At 33.5% G+C, this 21,260-nt stretch overlaps 1 protein-coding gene across 2 annotated transcripts; it reads right to left on the bottom strand.

Moving 5' to 3' along the window:
- Positions 1 to 1,409: 1,409 nt before the first annotated feature.
- LOC120636676 (peptidoglycan recognition protein 4-like) lies at positions 1,410 to 19,651 on the bottom strand. Of its 2 annotated transcripts, none has more exons than XM_039908244.1 (5): positions 19,484 to 19,651; positions 16,430 to 16,639; positions 15,973 to 16,157; positions 13,416 to 13,551; positions 1,410 to 1,692 (listed from the first exon to the last, which is right to left on the bottom strand). In XM_039908244.1, exons 1-5 carry the CDS (start codon positions 19,509 to 19,511, stop codon positions 1,511 to 1,513), a joined length of 741 nt encoding a protein of 246 aa, XP_039764178.1. In that variant the 5' UTR covers positions 19,512 to 19,651; the 3' UTR covers positions 1,410 to 1,510. The 2 variants fall into 2 exon arrangements, with proteins under 2 accessions (XP_039764178.1, XP_039764176.1); XM_039908242.1 differs by lacking the exon at positions 19,484 to 19,651 and adding an exon at positions 17,303 to 17,375.
- Between the last annotated feature and the right edge of the window lie 1,609 nt (positions 19,652 to 21,260).

Consider the following 21,260-nt stretch of genomic DNA (forward strand, 5'->3'; position numbering starts at 1 on the left):
TAACAAATCAGTGTACCTAAATAGGTACCTACACTGAACCGACGTGTAATGTCAGCGCCCTAATGACAAGACAGACAGAGACGGAGAGAGAGAGAAAGAGATTGAGAGCGAGAGAGAGAGAGAGAGAGAGAGATAGCAATAACTGTGCACCGCTTGCTTACCACATTCTCGCTTTAGTTTGCAGATATTTTTACCGAGTCTTGAACTGTATTTAGAGACAAAGCTGCTTTCTGATGCGCGCTTGATATTAAAATTTACAAACGTTGTTTGGTTAGTATCGTATTTTTTTTAATTCCATATTATATCTAAATACGACAGACTAAATAAATGATTTCATACTGCAATTAGTTAAGAAAACTCTTAAAATTATCGTCAAATTCATGGAATGACCAACCAAAAATTACAACGCTGGAGACTCAGAATCTTTTACTGAATTCCGGGTTTCCATTTTCGTTAACATGTCGCTTACACCTTATATTCATAAACATATAGAAATACGGCAACGTAGTAAGTCAAAAACCTCAGGTATTATACCTTTTTGTTTTTTAAATAGGTAACAAACAGCTACACCCTTTTTAATATAACTACAACACCACGATTTACGGACCACATATTTTAATGCTAGTATCACAAAAATATATTATAAACATCTTAAATTATAAATTAAAAGACAAACAAAAGCAACGATAGTAGATTATGCATCGATACAAAATAATTGAATATACTATGCGACCTAAAAATTGCCATAAATTTTCCACAAAGAAAATATGGCTTATCCTTTTTAGAAAGGAGAAAATAACTACAGACACATCAATACAGTACTGTCAAGTCGACAATGCAAGGTTATATCGAGCGTCAAGTATGAGATGGTATTGCGTCAATTTACTAAACCATCGCGCTATCGAGACCTAAACACTATTATCATCATATATTATATCATATCAGATAGTTTCACTAAGAATTAGATCAAAAGTCAAGAAAAACGTTAGATTAGACAATCATAACAAAATTATAACAAAGGATAGGGAAAATATAATAATATTTCTATATGGAATGGCCAAGTTCAAGAAATCACTCCGTCAAATTTTTCAGAACTGGCATACAAACATTTTGTTTTTTCTTGTAAACCAACATTATATTGCAATTTATCTTATTGAATTAATTTACTATATAATTTCTAAATGACACAATGATAATGATAATCTTAAAAATAACATTAGTTTATGGATTAACAAATTGATTCAATTATTCAATAATTTATACAATTAATAGATAAATACATTTGTATAATAACAATCACTTTAACAAAAACAAGCGATGAACATAATTTCTTAAACCTATTTAAAAATTAATTTATACAATTAATAGATAAATAAAATGTTTTTAAACAATAATTTTAATATGTGGAACATAATATTATGTTTATAAAAATTTTAAGTTTTCAACTACTTTTAACACTTAATTGCCTTAATAAAGTGTTATTGAAATTATGGAGAACAACGTGAAACGTTTATTCTTCTTTCCACCGAGGAAAGTCTTTGAATTGTTCAAAAAGATACTTAGGTACTTCTTTCGTCCTTTTTCCTATAATAGTAAAATTTTTATTCAAAAAATCTTTACTCAAGGAAGCTGCTATCAAACTTTTGGCCATAAACACTTGCTCGATGGGTGGAGGAACACGCGTAAAATTACCTGAAAACATAATTTTTAATATTAGTATTCGTTATCAGCTTTGCCAACGGATACAACCGCATATATTCTCTTAGTCTGGATTCTTATTTACTACTAATGCTATGGATGCAAAAGAACAATGGTAAAATACCGAAAAAAAAATCTTATATTCTTTTTTATTTCGTCTACTGCTAAATAATATGTAAATCTAATAATTCTAGATCCTGAAAATTTTGTTTTTATGTTTACTTACACTACGTTACTAATATTGCGTTTAGAGGTTTGTAATTTTTCGCAAACAATTAGTTTATAAAAGCTACCGTTACGTAGTAATAAGTAAGGCAAGTAGATAGTATAATTTGAAATTTAAAAATTTGGTTGATTTTAATTATCTGCAGACTTCGTAAACCTAATTAAGCTAGAAGTCTAAAGTTCATATTATTTTCATGTAAGATCTTATAAGACGCTAATTTCTGTATTTTCATATTTATTCTATTGCTTGGTAAAAATTATTTTAAATAGCCAAACCACTTTACGAAATTTTGAATATGTAGATTCGTTTGCACCTCAGAATGAATACATAATTCCTTTTTCTGAGGTTGGTACATGGCAAAGACAAATAGCCTATGGCTTTTGCTCACAGATTATAATATTCTTTAGTCTAATCAATTGAGTTTCAATAAAAAAACTTAGTCAAGTCAAATGCATCTTTTGAAATAATATAAAAAGACGGGATTACTGATACAGTAATGATACAGTAAGGTACAGATAGTAAAGATAGCGATGCTACTTCTTTCAACATATGTCAACAAACTGAGCTGTGTGCGAATATATCTATTCTTGACTTGCCAAACGCCCGCTATTTGCAACCTTCAATCACGTAAACATGACCAATCTACTTGGGACCTACTCCAGCTTCACCTTACCTATTATTCTTTTAATTCTCTATTACACAACTGCAACTAATGTGGCTTAGTATAGGTAAGCAACGTTGACCGAAGTAAGTAAACGGGTGCCCGACTTTGGATGTTTGACAAATAATCATCCATCCGCATCCGTCAGTCTCAGCTCCTATCCCTAATACAAAATAGAAAATGTTAAAGAAACAGGGTCATGTCCGAATGCTTCAGATGTCAGAAGGACCAGCTAATAAATCAACATTGCATTTTTAAAGGGTTTACATTTGGCATCGATATGTGATTTTTTTCTAAATAGTCTAGCCTATTCTAGTCTGTATTAATTAATAATCTGGCATTTATACAAAAAAGGAAAAGGTTCAAAATAAGCCGTACAAGAAGAAGTACGACTTCCGACAGGAGATCATTTTCCTCAAGGTATGTCCGAACCATGTTACTCAAGTCATGTACGATACTTTTAAAAATAGGTGATTGTGACGACTACTCTTCTTTGAAGCGGGCTGTACGTTTGCAATCTACTAAGCTTTCGGGACTGGAGCAGTTATAAACGAGAGTCGATCGATACAAGCGCGTTCGGACAGTAGTCAACTCCGTAGCACACGTTTTTAGGTACATTCAAGTTTCGGAGTAGGGGAAAACCTCACTTTGACAATGTAAAGCGTATTGGCAGCAATGGACGACAAAAGTGCGATTGAAACCAATAGGGCGGTTAAATCGAGCCTTCTTTTATAACCTTCTTGCAGGAGTTTCGGCAAAATTAAAGGCTATATTTTCGTACTTATGTCCTTAGGTTTTTGGCTATGTGCTTCAGCCCATTCTAGAAACGTTGAATACTTACCCGCTTCAGCGCACATGTTGTACTAATTCCATCCATCACAAGGGATGATACCAACGCTTCCGAGATCCACTATGGCCCTAACCGTGGCTGGCAGGTGTCTATCGATGGACAAATTCATCAAGGGCGTGCTCTATCCGCTGGGCAAATGCACCCGTGGAACACCTGGGTGACTACTTGTGGAATCAAGGAGAGACCCCTTGCTCCTTCTGCACGTGCTGGTGAAGGACAGGAACACTTTAATGGTTCACTGACAGTTTTGTGACTACTTTTCGCGGCTAGCACAGCAGGGACCCCGAGCCTGCTCTGGAACACGGTTTCCACCACCACTATCTAACGTAGCCCAAAAACCTCTGTGTGATATCGGTCACAAGATACAGGCGAAACAGTAAAGTGAACCGCCATGACAGCTCTTAGAAAAGTTATATAAGTGCCTACAATGCGTAAGGATTTAAACATTATTTAAGAACAGTTAAATGGACCCCCCATTTAACTGTTATTAAATGTGTAAGGGAAGAACGGTGAATAATATCTTGACTGACATAACTGTCAACCTCACCTGCACGCGTCAGTGCTTCGTGTAAAAAGCTGAAGAGCAGCAGGCAGCACCGTGGTTCCCCCTGCTTGAGAACCGGCGGTACAACGGCGGTATATCGGTAAGCCCTAAATCTGTTAAAAAGGCTTCGAGCTTGAGAATTAAATACACCTTTAAAGACTGGTGCAGAAGGTATTGAAAGCACTTCACTATTGTCCCAAAAATTAACAACAACGCTAACGAGTCAAATTGTTTCATGCAATCCGGCTAACGCCCGGTGCTGCCATAGCGGGGGTGGTTGTGTAAATGTGTGTATGAGATAGACCAGGCGATGCCGCAAGGAATTAACATTGCTGAAACAATAATAAATACAACACCTACGGTAAACTACATCATAAAGTGGTCCATTCGCGGCCTGATCCAAAATGAAAAATTTGGTATTGTAGAATAGAAACAGGATGGGTGCTAAGAAAACAAGATTTCAATCTAGGATTAGGGAGACCCATAAGAGAGGCTCGGGGCACTTTACATCTGGATTGGTGTCACATAATTCTCACCTTAGCACGAATGTAAACGAAGAGTTGCATTCAGTATCAACACAACTCAAATCTTTATATATATTTTATATTAAGGGAACGAATATTCAACCTCTGGAGTGAACCTTTGTGACTAAATATAATCCAAGTTTATGCACCAACGGTCTATGCACAGAAGCTAAGACCGAGGGATTCAGGATGTGAATGGCCATAATTTAAGGCGCCATGTCGGTCTTTTTGGTATTGGAAGGCGCGATGAATAAGTAAATATTGGCTGGTCAAGGTGAAATATTGACAAAAAAAAATGTTGGTAACAAATTATTATTATGCAATTCGTCGGAGCGTGTTGTCGAAAATGGTTGTCAAGGTGTAAGCAGAGATGATTAAAAAATTTAAATACAGAACAAGTTACCCGAGATTTACACATTTACATGGAACTCCTACAACGTTTTCTACAACATCACGTTAGTGTGCCAAATTTAAGAATGGAAGAACATTCACCAACCACTCTCGCTCGGGTCGACATATAATATGTATAGGCCCACGAAATGTTTTAAAATGGTAAAAAAGTTGCTCTAGCAGATCATCGTGACACGGTACATTTTTTAACCAAATATACAAATATTTCGACTGATAGTATGCATATCATTGTAAAACGAACGCTTAGAAATGAAAAAAACGCTCAATGTCGTACAAAAATAAACGAGTCTACACAATATGGTCGAGCTTCTTTGCTATTACTGTTACAACACGATCCTGAACAATTCTTAGATCGATTTATAAACAATTGATTCGGTTTTAGTAAATCATTTAATACTATAGAACATTAAAATATATGGAGGGCACTTTCACTACAAGGTTTCAGTAACAAAGTAAAAGTTCAGTGTACGGGGTAGGGTTATGTGTACGTACTCGTACTCGACCGTAACAATAGGAAGATCTTCCTCCGAGCGGGAGATCGTGCTCGGGGACCAAGGTACAACCATTCATTTTTGGAAGTTGTATGAATTTTTGTGAACACTTCGTTAGCGCGATGCAAGATATTTATGGCGCCATCTAGTTAGGTAATGTGGAGATCGCTACAGTATTACGCAGTTTTGCTGGGGTGCACTGTTGACGTGCTCTTTGGTCGTATAGCGACGCCGATGTGTTGCAGGATTGATTGACCAATCCAAAACATTAAACTACAAAACGTAGGTATAGAATTAGTACTAGAAAAAGGATGATTTTCTCTTCTGTAATCGAAATGGTATTTAAAAAATAGATTGTTCTAAAAAGGGAATCAACAAAAGCGGCGAGTACCTCAGCCATCTACTTTTCGCGGATGATATTGTAATTTTTGCTGAGTGTCCTAAGTCTTTGAATGACATGATTACTCAATTAGAAATCAAAGAAGGTAAAAAAAATAATGAAAACTGTGCACGGAGAAGAAATACAGTTTGTAAACGAATAAATATACCTCGGCCAGCTGACATTGTTCGAGGATCGAATGGAGAAAGAGCTTCAGAAGAGAATAGAAGAAATACTGGAGCCTGGAGGAGGTAATGAAGAACATTGATATAAATGTAACGATAAAAGCTAGGTTATAGCCGTAGAATTTAGGGCTGTCGCTTTAAGCAGTATGTCTGATGTTGGTGCTGGAAAATTGGGCATCTTCGGCACTATTCCAACAGGAAGCACGAAACTCTCAGAAACCTTTCCTAAAATCGATGACTAACTGTATGATTAACTTAAAGTGGTCATAGCGATTTTCTGAGCTAGAACATTCTTAGACTTACAAGCTAATTAAACTAGATGGCTCGTCAAGAGATCTTACGGGTACACATCGTGGTCTATTTAGATATAATCGTTTAGTTTTTATTTTACAATCGAGCGGTGTTTTTCAGCTTATGGTTGACTGGCCTCAAAGCTGCTTACCGGGTGAATAAGTAATCATGGAGGATATAATTATATTAGTTCTAGGGCAGGATAAGAAGAAAATTCGATGACTTAAAACTTAAAAGAATTAAATGCTAATTTACGGAGTGAAATATTAAGGTTATCTTAATTCTAAGAAAAGTATTAAGGTCGAACCTGATAAGATAACCGCTGTTAATAGCATTCAGCGCCGGGAAATATTTCAGAATAGTGCTCACTTGTAGGATGATTTCGTTTTCATACTCATTTTGTGAAAAGTTTGAATAGAATGTTAGGCCGTTGTTGGAGTTTGTCCAGTTAGGATTGCGAAAAGGCGTTTAAAAAAGGTCTGCTCTAACTATAAATACTTCAAAGTGTGGAGGTTTAGTGCATTACGACGCGGATAGGCCGCTAATTTTAACGTGGGACACGAGTGCGATATGATAAGGTTTTTACCCAGTTCGGGAAACACAGGTTAGTTGTGGTTGGTCCTGTGGTGTATGTACACCGCGCACTTACGCAGACGTAAGTAAATTCATGAGGCTCATATGGCAAATTTATCTTCCATAAAGTCTGTTAACTTACAAAATCCAGGATCAAATAAAAACATGGGCCATAGAAGACTTGTAAGACTTGTAAGATAAATGAAGATCTACTAACCTTTACAATGACCAAAATTCAGACATCCTCTTTTAAGTGGAATTCCACAGTAGAGAACGCTGCGCTCGCCGTGTACTGACAAGCGCGCAAAATGCATGAATTCTTTAACAATTTTAAACCGGCTCCAAAAAGCTAAACAAATTGTTATTTCTGGACGATCGGAAATCAAAGTATAGCTGCTGCCATCGAAAGGTAACCTCAAGGAAAACAGATGCGTTATGATCGAAGTCATATTTTGCGAAACAGGAAAAACCATTTAAGATACCAAGCTAAAGCGGCTGTTCATAAAGAATTTCCTGAATCAGTAAACATGAAAGTAATGCATAAGTTTACGGCGTTAAGAAACGACAAGACGAAACATATTAACAATATACACTGCATTCAAGACCATGAAAAAAAACAAATCAATATTTTATGACTACATATCCTGCGCTAAAAAAACCTACATCGAATATTATTACTAGTAACTTATACCCGTTTTCCCTCGGCAAAGGCAACGCCTAAATAAGTAACGCCTAATATAAGGAGATTCCTGGGCATACAAGAACCGTTCACCAATAGTTATCACCAAAGAGCTGGTGAAACTTTTGTTTTTTGCTATTGACATCGCCTAAATCAATAAGCATTACGGTAAATACCTACTTAAATAGCTACGGAACAACAAATTAATACCGATTATATCAAATAGCCAAGTCAAAACATTACATTGTTTACGATTTTCGTTTATAGAAAATATTAAATGAAATACCTCGAACCCCCTAGCACGTAACAATATATATACTTATAATAAAACTGTAAACGGATGATAAATATCAATTTCAATATTAAAAGGGAATCCTAGAGTGGAAATCACTGTAGACTATTATTTCGAAACATTTTTGTATTAAGCTAACGAGACGCTAATAATTACTTAGCTTTAGTTTTTAGGAAATCTAAGAATTATTTTTAGAAATGCTGCATGTTTACGCTGCCAAGCATGACACGATGAAGCTGGTATGGTGTAATATGTATATGTAGGGTTACGATAAATCTCAAATGGATGTTTATTGTTACAACGAGTTATAACAAAATCTAAGAAATTCAATTAATTATCCAGCACTGATATGAATTTTATTTAGTTTTTCCACAAAAACTTCTAGCTTTCTAGCTGTCTATCTGTCTCCGTCCAGCGTATAATTATATTATCTACGTATCTATGGTAATACAAAATATTATAATGAGTTATGTTGTAATTGAATGCAACCATCTATGGTGCTTTCTCTATGGCACAGACAGGAACTGTATTACTATAGACAATCATTTCTTCTTTTCGTAAGTTGCTATATTTGTGTGCTTGTTCATCCTACTGTCAACTTGTCTTTATTGCAACCATGTTACTTAATACTTTCCGAGTAAAATATTGACTCTCTAAATAGTGTTCTCATTGTGTTTTCTCCACCACAAGCGATTAAATTCTACAAGTTACCTTGATCTTATTTTCAAAATAATCCATAAATATTTCAGCCATCAAGGCAATTAGTGGATATCCCATACCTAATCCCTCTCTTGATTATAGAACATATTAAATCTAAAATAATTATCTGCATATATATTTGTGTTAATTCTATTAACTCTGATACTTCTCCTGGACGTAGCCGTTTAATTTCTAATAGTTCAGTTAAAATACGTAAAGTTTCATAAACTGGAACATTAGTAAACAGACTGTCCACATATGCAGGCAATTTGCAATGAATAGGTAGATTTATATCTTTCATTTTGTTTACTAATTTAAAACTATTTTTGATTGCAAATTCTGGCTAAAAAGAAGTCTTCAATTTTAAAATATAATTTAAATGTTTGGCTAAATTGACGTATAGGAATATTGCCTTTATGTATATTTGGTAAGCCATACAATGCTGGGGCCCGAGGATTCATTTCAATGACTTTGTGCTCAAATTATGTTTTAGGAAATATGTATTCTGATTTATTTATAGCTAATCTAACTATTGCTGCAAAATATTTAGTTGGATCAGAAGATAGTTGCAAGAATTCGTCCCCTGTGATGACATCTTTACCTTTGTTTCCATACTCGTTAAATAGAGTGCTCCCGCAATTATATTAGGATAGTGTTAAAAGTGCAGAATAACGCACACCATATCGCAAACTTAAATCCAAATTTAAAGCCTAGCGGATCCGGATTACATAGTGATTATAACGAATAAACATCCAAGAAAACTGAATAATACCTTAGTAATTACAAACATGTTCGAGGTTAGAATCCATTGTACCGGCCAAGTCATTTTGAATACATTCACACATTTGACAGTTCTGACACTGACATAACACGACACTTGACAACCAGAGGTAGTCTTGCCATTGCTCAGATAAAAATAAACCCACAATAGCAATTATTATGGAATAAAATGAAGGAGGAGATGAGTCAACAAATGGCTCATATAAATCAATATACGAATGTAACCATGCATGAAAAACTAAAAGTCACTTGACTAAAAAAAAAATATTTATTGAACGCCACAAAAGAAAAAACAAAACTAATTATAGCAACTTTAAATACAAGAACTTTTCTAAAAGATCACAAACTCGCAGAACTAGAAAACATAAACTGGGATATATTAATATTGAGCTAAATTCGACGATTAGGTGAAGAAGAATATTAAGGATTATATATTTACTATAAAGGGGAAACTACATTGAGTAGGTTTTATGTTCATAATGAATTTAAAAGAATCAATTATACGATTTAGAAGTTATACAGAAAGAATTGCTATTTTAGATTTGTTTATACAAATTTATACAAAAAGGAAAAGATCCATTGTCTAGAAGTGTATGCACCCACGGAACAAGCAAACGAAGAAGATTTATTTTATGCATCGCTACTGGACACCATTATAGAAAGCAACAAAAACAAAATTGTAATGAGATATTTCAACAGTCAAATAGGTTGCCAGTAAGAAGGAGAAAACAATGTCATTGGTCTCTATAGCCAAGGCAAGCGTAATAAAAATGGAGAAAAATTAATCGATCTTGCTCTTGAATCAAAGGACATTGCCCATTTTCTTAGGAGCTTTGGGTCCCTAATTACATTATGTTATGTCACGGTGGTTTTAATTTTATTACGTAGAAAAACAATTATCTTTCAAAATTCTGCAAACTATTTTGATTTATTCACCCAGGTTTAAAATAAATCTTTGTTTAAGTTGCTGAAATTAAGGTTATATCTTATTATTATCTATGATGTAAACAAAACAACTTGCCGCAACCGGCCGAATGTTTATATATGGTGTTGCTAGATATAACTATTTTGACACTCGATTTTTGAAGTCGTTTTTATTATCAAATAATATCGTGATTAGTATTCATTATTGAATTATTTTTTAGGGAAAAATGATATTTGAATAATTGTAGGACGTAATTATTCAAGCAATTTTCGATTTTACGTTATTCGTTCAACCAATTAGTTAGATATTTTATTATTATTTTGAAGTTTGAATAAATGTAGGTAATCATTTTAATCAGCCAAAAAGTATCGTAATTTTTGAATCGATTTCTAATAAATAATTGATTGAAATACAGCTCCGATATCTGGCAATATTTAGGTTATATTTTGTAGGTTGGCGGTTGTGCAAAATAAATTAGTCAATTAATCAATTATTTATTGAGTTTTTTAATGGTAGGGTAAAAGAAATGCTGATAAAAAACAAATAACCATAAAGAACTCAGACATTTTTTTTGGACATGTAGCACGCCGCCAAATCCTGGGCCTGTCCAAGGGCAATGTTTTTTAAGAATAATGAACACCTACTACAAGAAAAAAAAAAATCAGGAAATGGACATGGATCGCACCGGAGTGGAAATATAAAAATGAAATTGGTTTTATATTAACTAACATCCTTAATTTATTTAATGATGTTGTCATTATAAATCAACTCAATTTCAGTAAAAATCATAGGATGGTTCTCTAACCATCCTATGATTTTTAAAATACCACCCTTATAATAAAATTACTAACAAGCTAAAAACAAAAAAAAAACACATAAAAAACAGAGCGGATCAAATACCTACTCCAATCTCAGGAAATATACGAAATAAAGTTGAAGAACAATTAGACAACCTTAAATCTAACTGTTCGATCCAAGAAAAATACAATAAACTTGAAAAAATATTAACCAAACTAAGAATTGAATTAACACAAAATATGACAAATAAGGACAGAATATGACATAACGCAAGGATATTAAGAAGCAAAATTGTTAACATATAAAAAAAGGAACATAAAAAAGATAGAAGTAAGTATCACATCAAGTATAAGACACATTAAGAAAAAGAAATGTCTCAACAGACTTCATTTTGAAATCTAAACACCAGGAGGAGTCAAGAGAGCACTGAATAAGCTTGAAAATCATTCGTCTTGTATACCAAATATGAAGGGTAAAAATGAAGGAAATAAGTAAACGTCAAAAACAGCATTGATCGGCCCACGGCCTACACGTGAAGGAAGTTTCACATATATTACAAGGCGAAACCATGAAAACCATTCTATCTCAAAAGAACTATAAAGCGTGGTGAGAACAGAGTGACCGGTGATTTGCTAAAGGGGATAAAAGACATGTTGTTGTTGAACACTGGACGACAACAAGTTGAACAATAGTACTACTTCACAAAAAAGGGGACAGAGACATAATGGACAACTATAGACCAATAAGTCTAAATGACCAGAAGTTGTAAAATATTTTCTAAAATCATCTTAGACCGGCTCACTAAAAGGTGAGACGAAGAACAGGCGGGTCTTAGATGATTTCTCAACAGTAGACCACATACATGTAGTGAAACAAGTTTTTGAAAAATAAAATGGTTTGGTAAATCATACTATATCATCATTTATAAACTACAATAAGGGAATCGATTCCCTTTCTCAAAACTACATTTTATATAAAGCCCTTGCCAGTCGTGGAATAGAAAATAAACCCATATAGATACACTATAGATACACTAGCGGGTAAACTAAGCTCGGCTGCTTACGCAGTAAGAAAAATTAGACAGATTACTGACGTTGAAATAGCAAGGCTTGTTTATTTTGCGTACTTTCATAGTGTTATGTCCTACGGAATCTTGTTATGGGGTAAAGCTGCTGATATCGAAACTATATTTATATTGCAGAAAATAGCTGTACGATCAATATATAAACTTAAATTACGCGAATCCCTCTGTGAGAAGTTTAAAGAAATAGATATACTTACTGTAGCTTCACAATATATTTATAATAATATAGTATTTGTAAGACAACATATTAGTCTTTATAAACAAAAAGTAGATATAAACAGTCGACTTACAAGAAATGGTCATAAATTAGTGACATCTGCATATCGTCTTCGAAAGGTACAGAAGTCATTTGTGGGATTGAGTATAAGCTTTTATAATATGATTCCTAAGGAAATTTTGGACCTACCAATGCATAAGTTTAAAGAATGTGTTAAAACACATTTATTACAGCGAGGTTATTATACAATTGATGAATTTCTTAATGACAAGGTTGCTTGGAAGCATCAGGTTCCGCTTTCATCTCTCACAAGATAGAAAAATGAATGTTAAAATGTAAAATGTAAATTTTTGATGTTGGAAAAGAGCAACTGCTTAGTATCTTGCCGGCTTCTACTCGGTAGAATCTGCCTTCCGAACCGGTGGTAGAGTCACTACAAACAGACGGACTTGACGTTTCAAAAGTGCTTATATTAGGCCTACTTGAAATAAATTAATTTTAAATTTTGAAAATATATCAGACTCATTAGAAATATATACAGCAACAGCACAGCAAAAGTGAAAAGAATTGGAGAGAAATTCGAAATAAAGAAAGGAGTAAGGCAAGGAGATGTGCTACATGTATGTGTACAGTGGGAAGAGTTAGGAATTAATATAAATGGTTACAAAGTGACACACCTAAAAATCGCAGACGATTTAGTGCTGTTTACCGATGACCCATACTCAACAAGAAATGCTAAACTAACTAGCATCAGTAAGTTCGAAAGCAGGTATCACCATCAATACTTCCAAAACGAAGGTTAAAGTAAATAACCAAGACACAGAATATGTGGACGAATATGTCTATTAATGACAAATAACCCACCTAACAGACGGACAAGGAATAGCAAAGGCGAGTGAACAGCTGGGCTCATTATTGGTCACACTAAAAAGCAAAAATATTCCAATGCCAACCAAATCCAAGTTATATATCACGTGCAAGGAAAGTCATTTTAGAGTATAGAAAAATTAAGCTTAATATTTACATCATGTTACAATATATCATGGATTTTCGCAAAGTAACGCCTAGTTTTATCGAATATAGCCCGTAACATAAAAATATATCTCACCCAAGAACGTTAACACTAGTGGTGATAGTTCGGGGTATAAGGGCGACAGCTGAGACCAGCCCAGCCCTTCGTACGCAGTCCCGTCGCTTGACACCAGGAAGTTGTATGGCAAAGAGTTGTTCACACCAAAAGTTGCCTGAAATTGCAAAACAAAAACATTATTTTAACTATTAACATGACAATTTTAGCGACGCTAGCACCAAACCAATATTATAAATGACAAATTAAAAAACAATTCTGTTGCCATATTATCTTTCAAGGGTTTCCTTTCGCGTTGGCTTGGCTAGTAGTTATAAATAAAATAATAATAAATAATTATACAACGACAATACACACCACGCCATCTAGCCCCAAAGTAAGCGAAGCTTGTGCTATGGGTACTAAGATGACTGATGAATATTTTTATGAATATTAAATATAAATATTTTTTATTTACATATAAACACCCAGCCACTGAAAACCCTGGCCTTGCACTCGGAAAGCAATTCGCTGCCCAGTTCGCCAATCAATTTTATTATTTTTATTTTTTCAAATTTTATTTAACTGACGTTATATAAATTCATACGCTAAATTCATCAATACTACGCAACACAATTGCAACTGGACGACATATGTTCAACATTTTTGAACATTTAATCAGTAGGGAGAGAATTTATATCTGTATAAAACGCAATCTTAAGATTTATTTTTAATTTTTGTCTGCCTGTCTGCCTGTTTACGCATCACTTATAAACAACTGAAAAGATTTGAATATTATTTTATATATTTATACTTGGTATTCTTTGTTAAAATTATAGATATATATTTATCCTAATAAATATAAGATTATAGGTTTTAGGTTAATTTAAATTTTTGACATCTCCGTTACTTTATTTTTATTATTATTGTTAAACTTTAAAAATCTATTATATGGGTCTATTGCCTGAAAATGAAGAATTATAAAATAAGGTTTTTTCGGGATAGGAGATGAACGTTTCTGTAGAAAAAGTACAACACAACTCTGTCATGAATAAGCCTATTTTAATATTTTTCTTTTCTAGATTGGTTGGTGTGCCAAAATTTATGAAGATCTGGTAAAAATGATAGGCCGCAAAGCACGGAAATCCTAAGCAGTCAGCAGCAAACCCTTCGCATAAGACTTATCAATACTTAATTCATGCACACATGCCACACACAGGGCACCACTGGCAGTTAATCAAAAAATCTCAATTTTTGTGCGGTTTAGTTACTGCAGATCAGGATACAGTTGTCACCACTCCTCCTTTTCCACGGGTGCTGTACGAGACGACTAAGAAACGCACTCTGTTCTCATAGTACGTTTTCTCCACGTTTACTATTCTTAATTAAAGGAGCTGAGACTGACAAATGCCTTATTCTCCTTAGAACTCACCCATCCATTATAAGACTTGAGTCAACTACGATTTCCCAGCGCAATCCACTGAATTGGTGCTGCTATAGGGTCACACGTTTATGGATTATTTGCAGTAATTTGTGATAGGGCACGAAAATATAAAAGTTAACGTAAAACTATAGTAGGTCACCAGTTGCGAATGGCAGTGGTTACAAGGTTTCAAATGATAGGTGATTGAAGCTCCAATTCGGTATATTAGTCTAACACAGCACAGCTTATCCAATTTTTAAATACGTATGTTGAAATAAGTTTTATCGCTATAACACTAAAGAACGTTTTTACGGGATATTAAAAACTTTGGGCAGAAAATTTTAAGTCATGTATTATTTATACGAAATCAAATAATCTTTCCGATTGTGATAAAGCTTCGTATGCTTATTGCTTTCGTAAGGTTATTCAGAGTTCACAGTTAGACCCGAGAGATGGCGCTGCAACAGAATTCCTATCAGGAACGAAAACGCAAGCAAGGACGATCCAGTAGAAAATAAAATTAAAATAAAATGTAATATGGATAACATAGTTCAATATTTTATATGCATATATTAAACAAGTATATGAATCTAGTGATAGTTTGCATATTCGACTGAGGATCCAAATCGAGTTTAAAATTAAATTTTAGTAACAATTCGGCTTTACAAATTTGATGTTTTCCATCGCCGTGCTTTCAAGAACAAGTTAAGTTATCATACACACGCAATGGAGCATTCGTGAATTTCGCAAGGTGATTTTGGCAATTTTACTTTAGAACCTTTCAATAGAGTATCTGCTTTATATGCAAGTAAGTAATTTCTTCTTTTTCTTAACCTCAATATCCTTCACTCCATTTTATATCACTTGTTTTATAATGGATACAATATTGGTGTTACTTTTTTTTTAGTTTATCTTATTTTTTTAAGAAAATCATAAAATCACATTCACGTAAAGACAACCACTTTTTATTTTGTTTGTTTTTATTTATGTATCACACTATTGTTTTTTAATACTTCAAAATATACTTTATAACATAAAATTATTGAATTACTCTCAAAGAAAAGTTAGAGAAGAGCTTAGTTATATTGAGGTTTTCATAAAAAAAAGTAGTGAGGATTAAAGAATGTTGCGAGCTGTCTAAGAAATTATTGAGATATAACCAAGAAATATAGTTACCTTTATTTCCCTTAAAAGCAGAACGCAAGAATTCAAATTCTCACACTCCCTGGTGTCAGTCTGTTCTATTATGACAGTTTCTGCGTGGAACGGCTGTGTAGAAAGCACTAGTAAGTCTGACTGATCCCATTCTGATCCATTGACGTGGCGAATTGGCATTTCTTCTACTGGTGGCAGAATGTTTTCTGAAAATTAAAGAAAAAAAATACATTATTACTGTATATTAGATAGAATAAGCAAACTTATCGTCTTAAGGATTTAAAACAAAAGACTTTTCTCTTTTATTGGACGAATAATTTTGACGAATGGTTAAAGAGATAATACGAGATAGGTGTAGAGCCACGACCATGTTTAGTAAACCTCGAAATAGTTACATTTACTAAAATCGGAGGCAAAGGCCCCAGTAACAGAATTACCGTTATTTTTAATGATAGCAGAAATAAACAAATCTACATACCTGCGTTATTCTGTAGTACTAGAAGATAAACCCCTATCGCAAACCCCCCTAACAATATAACTAGAAGCAATCCAACGACTATGAACGCACCCACGTTGCGTCTATATTGTTGGCGGGGAACTGTCTGAAGAAGGGGTGTCTCCTCCGTTGCGCCTACACTTTGTAGGACGTCATCGTCTGCACCGCGACCGTACCAACTCGACTCATTAGCTGTGAATCAGGAAAATACTTCAATTAATTGAATTGAACTCTCATCTCGTCATCGTACGCAGCTTAAACGTCTCACTGCTGGGCACAGGTTAAGAGCATGGACCAACCTCGCTGCTCTAATGCGGGTTGGAGGTTTGGTGCAAAATACAATTGCAACTACGGAGGTCTGTGTAAGAAACGGCGGGTGCTCCGAGCTACCAAGCGAGGATAAGTAACAACTTATTGGGCTATATTGGGCACAGAAGAGGGGGGAGAGAGCGATTTAGAGAATATACCTGTCACGCAGTAAGCAGCGACCCTGCTGTGTGTCCAAGGCCGTGGGTCCGATTCCCACAACTGGAAAATGTTTGTGTGATGAACACAAATGTTTTTTAGGGTTTTCGGTGTTTATCTGCATGCTAAAATTATTATTTATAGTATATTATTCATAAAAATATTCATCAGTCATCTTAGTACCCACAACACAAGCTACGCTTGCTTTGGGGCTAGATGGCAATGTGTGTAATGTCGTATTATATTTATTATTTATTTATTATTTTTACCCCGACAAAAAAATCGTAGGTCTCTATCCAAGACCGACGGCAACGAAGGGTAAATCAGTTACAGAAAACAACTCAACAGAGTTACATGGAATTCAAAGGAAAGTAAGAAAACTTTATTTACAGCATAATCTGTACAGCTCAAACTCAACCATGTCATATTTGAATCAGAAATTCACATAAACTAAACAAAAATTAACACATTCACATAACACTCCACACCACATTTAACTAAATCAGTGATGATAAAAATTTATTAACTGCAACATTGCCTTATCATATAGCATGATTTAATATTAAATGTCTTTTATTTTACATGTGATACATGATTAAATAGTTTATCTAAAATACCTATTTTGCTGTTGCACAGATGACTGCGTGGAATTTCAATCAGAGTAACACGTCATCCTTTAGCCTATTAATATTCCAATGCTGGGCAAAGGCCTCTTTACACATAGGAAATAGAAATTTAGGACCTTAACCCACCAAACTTCTCCTTAGTGATAGTAATGTGAAGCAACTTAGTTTGTCTGAGCTGTGGGCTGGGCACCACCAATTTTTTAATTTAAGACTTAATAATGGAAAAATCTTCGCAAAACCAGAATTTAAACCTGGGACTCAGGATCATAGTTAACCATTGTAACCACTAGATGTCTTCAACAAGAACAAGGCAATTCTAGGCCTACAAGGGAGCTCTCGAGCAATAGCCTGTAAACTTCCAATGCTGGACTAAAGACCTATCCCAATGGCAGGGTATGCTCAAAATCAGCATGCTGAGTAGACAGGTTGGTGATTTCAGTAAATTGTAGTAGTGGCACATATATGGTGATGCCCATTCTGCCCTATATTTCCTAAGTCACCTTGTACGACACCTGCAGGAAGGGTATGCGTGGTAACAGCTGTAGTCTGATATGCCGTCACCACACAGCACTACACAAATGTAAGCTAAGTATAAGTTCATACCTGACATTTGTAACAACACTTGCTGTATATACAAATGATTTTATTGCTTTATTCTGAATTAATTAATAACGTATTATCCCGGAACAAATTAAAATAGCACTGATAATAACAAGGCAACAATAATTGAAAGGATGCAAGTAAAGATTGTTAGTAATTCATTAAGAGAAACCATATCTCATTATTATTTGTTATACAAACAAAGATTTTATTTGTTTCACAAATAAACACCTAATTATAGAAGACAATACTAATTTGTTTTGATATTTCATACAACATTCAAACTCAATGTAAGCTGAATATCAAAATTAACAAGTAAATGCAGAAGTATGTTTAAAAGTAAACAGTAAGTAAAATTTATTTTTTTAGACACTTCTGTGTCAATACGAAAAGCAATTATTTTAATTGTTGAGTTAAAATTTTGAACATTTTCCCTAATATTAAGATCATCGTCAACATCATTGGGTGCCATCTTCACTAAATTGAAGTTTGACGGTGAACATTCAAAAAGCCTATTAATTGCTGCTTTCTTTAAATCTTGGTAACAAAGTCCAGTAATAATATTATAATGCTCGGCAAATGCCTCCTTATATAAGTTTTAACTTTGCATGAGTTGAATTTACTGGAGTAGAAAATTGTAAAGGTTAGTAATCTATAAAAAATTGGGTTAACTTAATTTAATTATAGCTAATAATCAATTTGAGTAGGCAAAACTCCTTACTTATTTAAAAATTCTAATCGTACTAGCTTATCTAACTCTTTAAGGTAATATTTTTCAATAGATGTGCATTATATTTCTTAGAATGTGAAAATCTATTAAAACTTACCACCTATTCATCTAACGTGGCTATTTCCTTACGTAATCTTTGTTTTTCCTAATAATACTTATTTCATATCAGTCAAATCATTTTTCATATAAGTCAAAATTTTGCAAGACTGCAATTGATTTTTAAATTGGTAATGATATTAAAATTGTATTGCATTTTGTATGTATATTTTACACAAAACACTACACTTTATAGAATTGTTTTTTCCTATTGGAAAAAAACAATTGTGTTCACTAAAAATATGTAAGTTAGATCATAACCCTTTTTAGTTTTTAACATTACATAAAATAAATATAAAATATTACGTCACAAATGCACAAATGGTGGCCCTAGCAAAATGCATAATTCATCTGAAAATGTTTGATGTGAATGTGATGTTTTTGGAATGTTTTACACTCATAATGGAGAAAGGTTACCGTCCAACAAAATCTGGTAAGATATGCTAGCTGAGTACCTAAAACAACAAGTTGAGAACGCAAACATTTTAATAATAATTAACGATAAACTTAATAACTTACCCATGATAGGCGGAATATACGGACGCATGGGAGATTGTACTTGTTTTTCATTATTTTATCACATTTATTATATTATGACTTGTATCTACATTTAACCGATAAAGCCTGGTGCTATTCGATAATAGCCAAAATATTTAATATTCAATCATCTTAGATTGCAAAGTTATGTTTGACCTTTCTTTGTTAACTTTTTATTTTTTTATTGTTATTGTTTTTTGATTTGTCCTCTTGACGACAGGCAAAGATTATTGACCATACAGCCCATTCAATCGTATTATTTAGACTTGAGTATTGTATACAATCTCTTATTTTCATTCGTCTATCTTATATCACATAAAAACACTTCTATAACTTCTAAATAAATTGATTGAATTGTATTATCGATAAATTTAAACAAATATTTTTATTTTAAGATTTTTTTTTAAATTCTTGTATCGAACGCGGAACGTCTTCTACCTTCTTATAAATATATTTAAATTATCAAGCAGCATAAGGCGCTGAGTGCTGAGAGATGTACAAAAAGAATATAATATTAGCCAGTATTTTATTTTAAAAGATTACTCGATGGGCACTTAATCATTTTCATTCTGTGTAAATGTGAATTAATGCCGCCATATAACGGCAAACACAGCGTAATATCTTCTGTTTCTATAAATCTCGTCTTTACAAAACCACGGCTTTTTATTTTTATCTTCTTTAAAATTATACCACAACCATATATATATATATATATATATGCATGTTCAGGAGAGTTCCGGATCTCTTGCCAATCCTTCACCAATTCTTATGACTATCTGAATAAAATAGGGCAGCACTACAAATATAATTTTGACAGTTTCATGTTTATAAGTTCGAAGACTTGAATAAACTGTAAATACTCAGAGAAGCCATGAAGCAAGGATAAGGAATTTATGTTTAATGAGATTTATTGAGATTTTATGAGTCTACTTAATAACATATTAGTTTTAGTTGAATATAATTTTATTAATAATAATAATTAAAATCTGGATCATAATATTATACATACCTACTTATATCTTGGCAGAACTTATTCCTGTTTACTTTTTATTATTTCTTTCAAGAGCTTAAATTTTTTTTATTAATATGTTTAAGTTGTGTTTACCTTTAACAAATGCTGAAACTGACTTGCATATAAATCAACTCGTTCTTTAAATGCTGATGCAGTTCGAAATATCCAAATAATAAGGGTTTTGGGGGTTTGAGTGTCTGTGGTGATTGATGTTTTTCTCGCCTGGAGGTGGTGGAAGTGGTGATGCAGTCTAAGGATGGAGTATATTAACTTATTATGGCAGCTATATTAAACTCGGCATCACTCTCACGACTCATCTTTGTTGGTAGGATGGTAATTAGCCGTGGCCGAAACCTCCGACCAGGCAAAATTAATGATGCAACTTCAACCTTTTTCCAGATCAACAAGATCATTGTAAATAAATTTCGGTCTTAGATGATTTTTATAACCATTTTTATTTACTAGTTCTTAAAGTTATTAAGAATATGGATATTCAGTTGTATGCAGGAACCAAAAATTATAAATTGCATATTACGGGTGAAAAATTAAGAAATGTTTTGTGATGCCAAATTTTCTAGGCTTGCCAATAAAATAAATAATTTTCCCAATATGCTTGCCTTTTATTTCAATATCCATTCCTGTTAATTATATCATATGTTCCAATTCTCGGAACATAATCATAATAATAGGAATTTAAAATGACAATATAAAACCCATTTCAGTGTACGTAATGCAATATATTAACAT

The sequence above is a fragment of the Pararge aegeria genome, chromosome Z (assembly GCF_905163445.1).
Source record: "Pararge aegeria chromosome Z, ilParAegt1.1, whole genome shotgun sequence".
Lineage (NCBI taxonomy): Eukaryota > Metazoa > Arthropoda > Insecta > Lepidoptera > Nymphalidae > Pararge > Pararge aegeria.

Bases quoted from the DNA above. Each gene is read 5' to 3' on its own strand.
- LOC120636676 (XM_039908242.1), bottom strand. From the start codon at position 17,333: ATGGTTGAGTTTGAGCTGTACAGATTATGCT. The intron at 16,640-17,302 runs GTAAATAAAGTT...CCTGATTCACAG, and splicing joins TGAGCTGTACAGATTATGCT to CTAATGAGTCGAGTTGGTAC. The intron at 1,693-13,415 runs GTGAGATATATT...TTATGTTTTCAG, and splicing joins ACTAGTGTTAACGTTCTTGG to GTAATTTTACGCGTGTTCCT.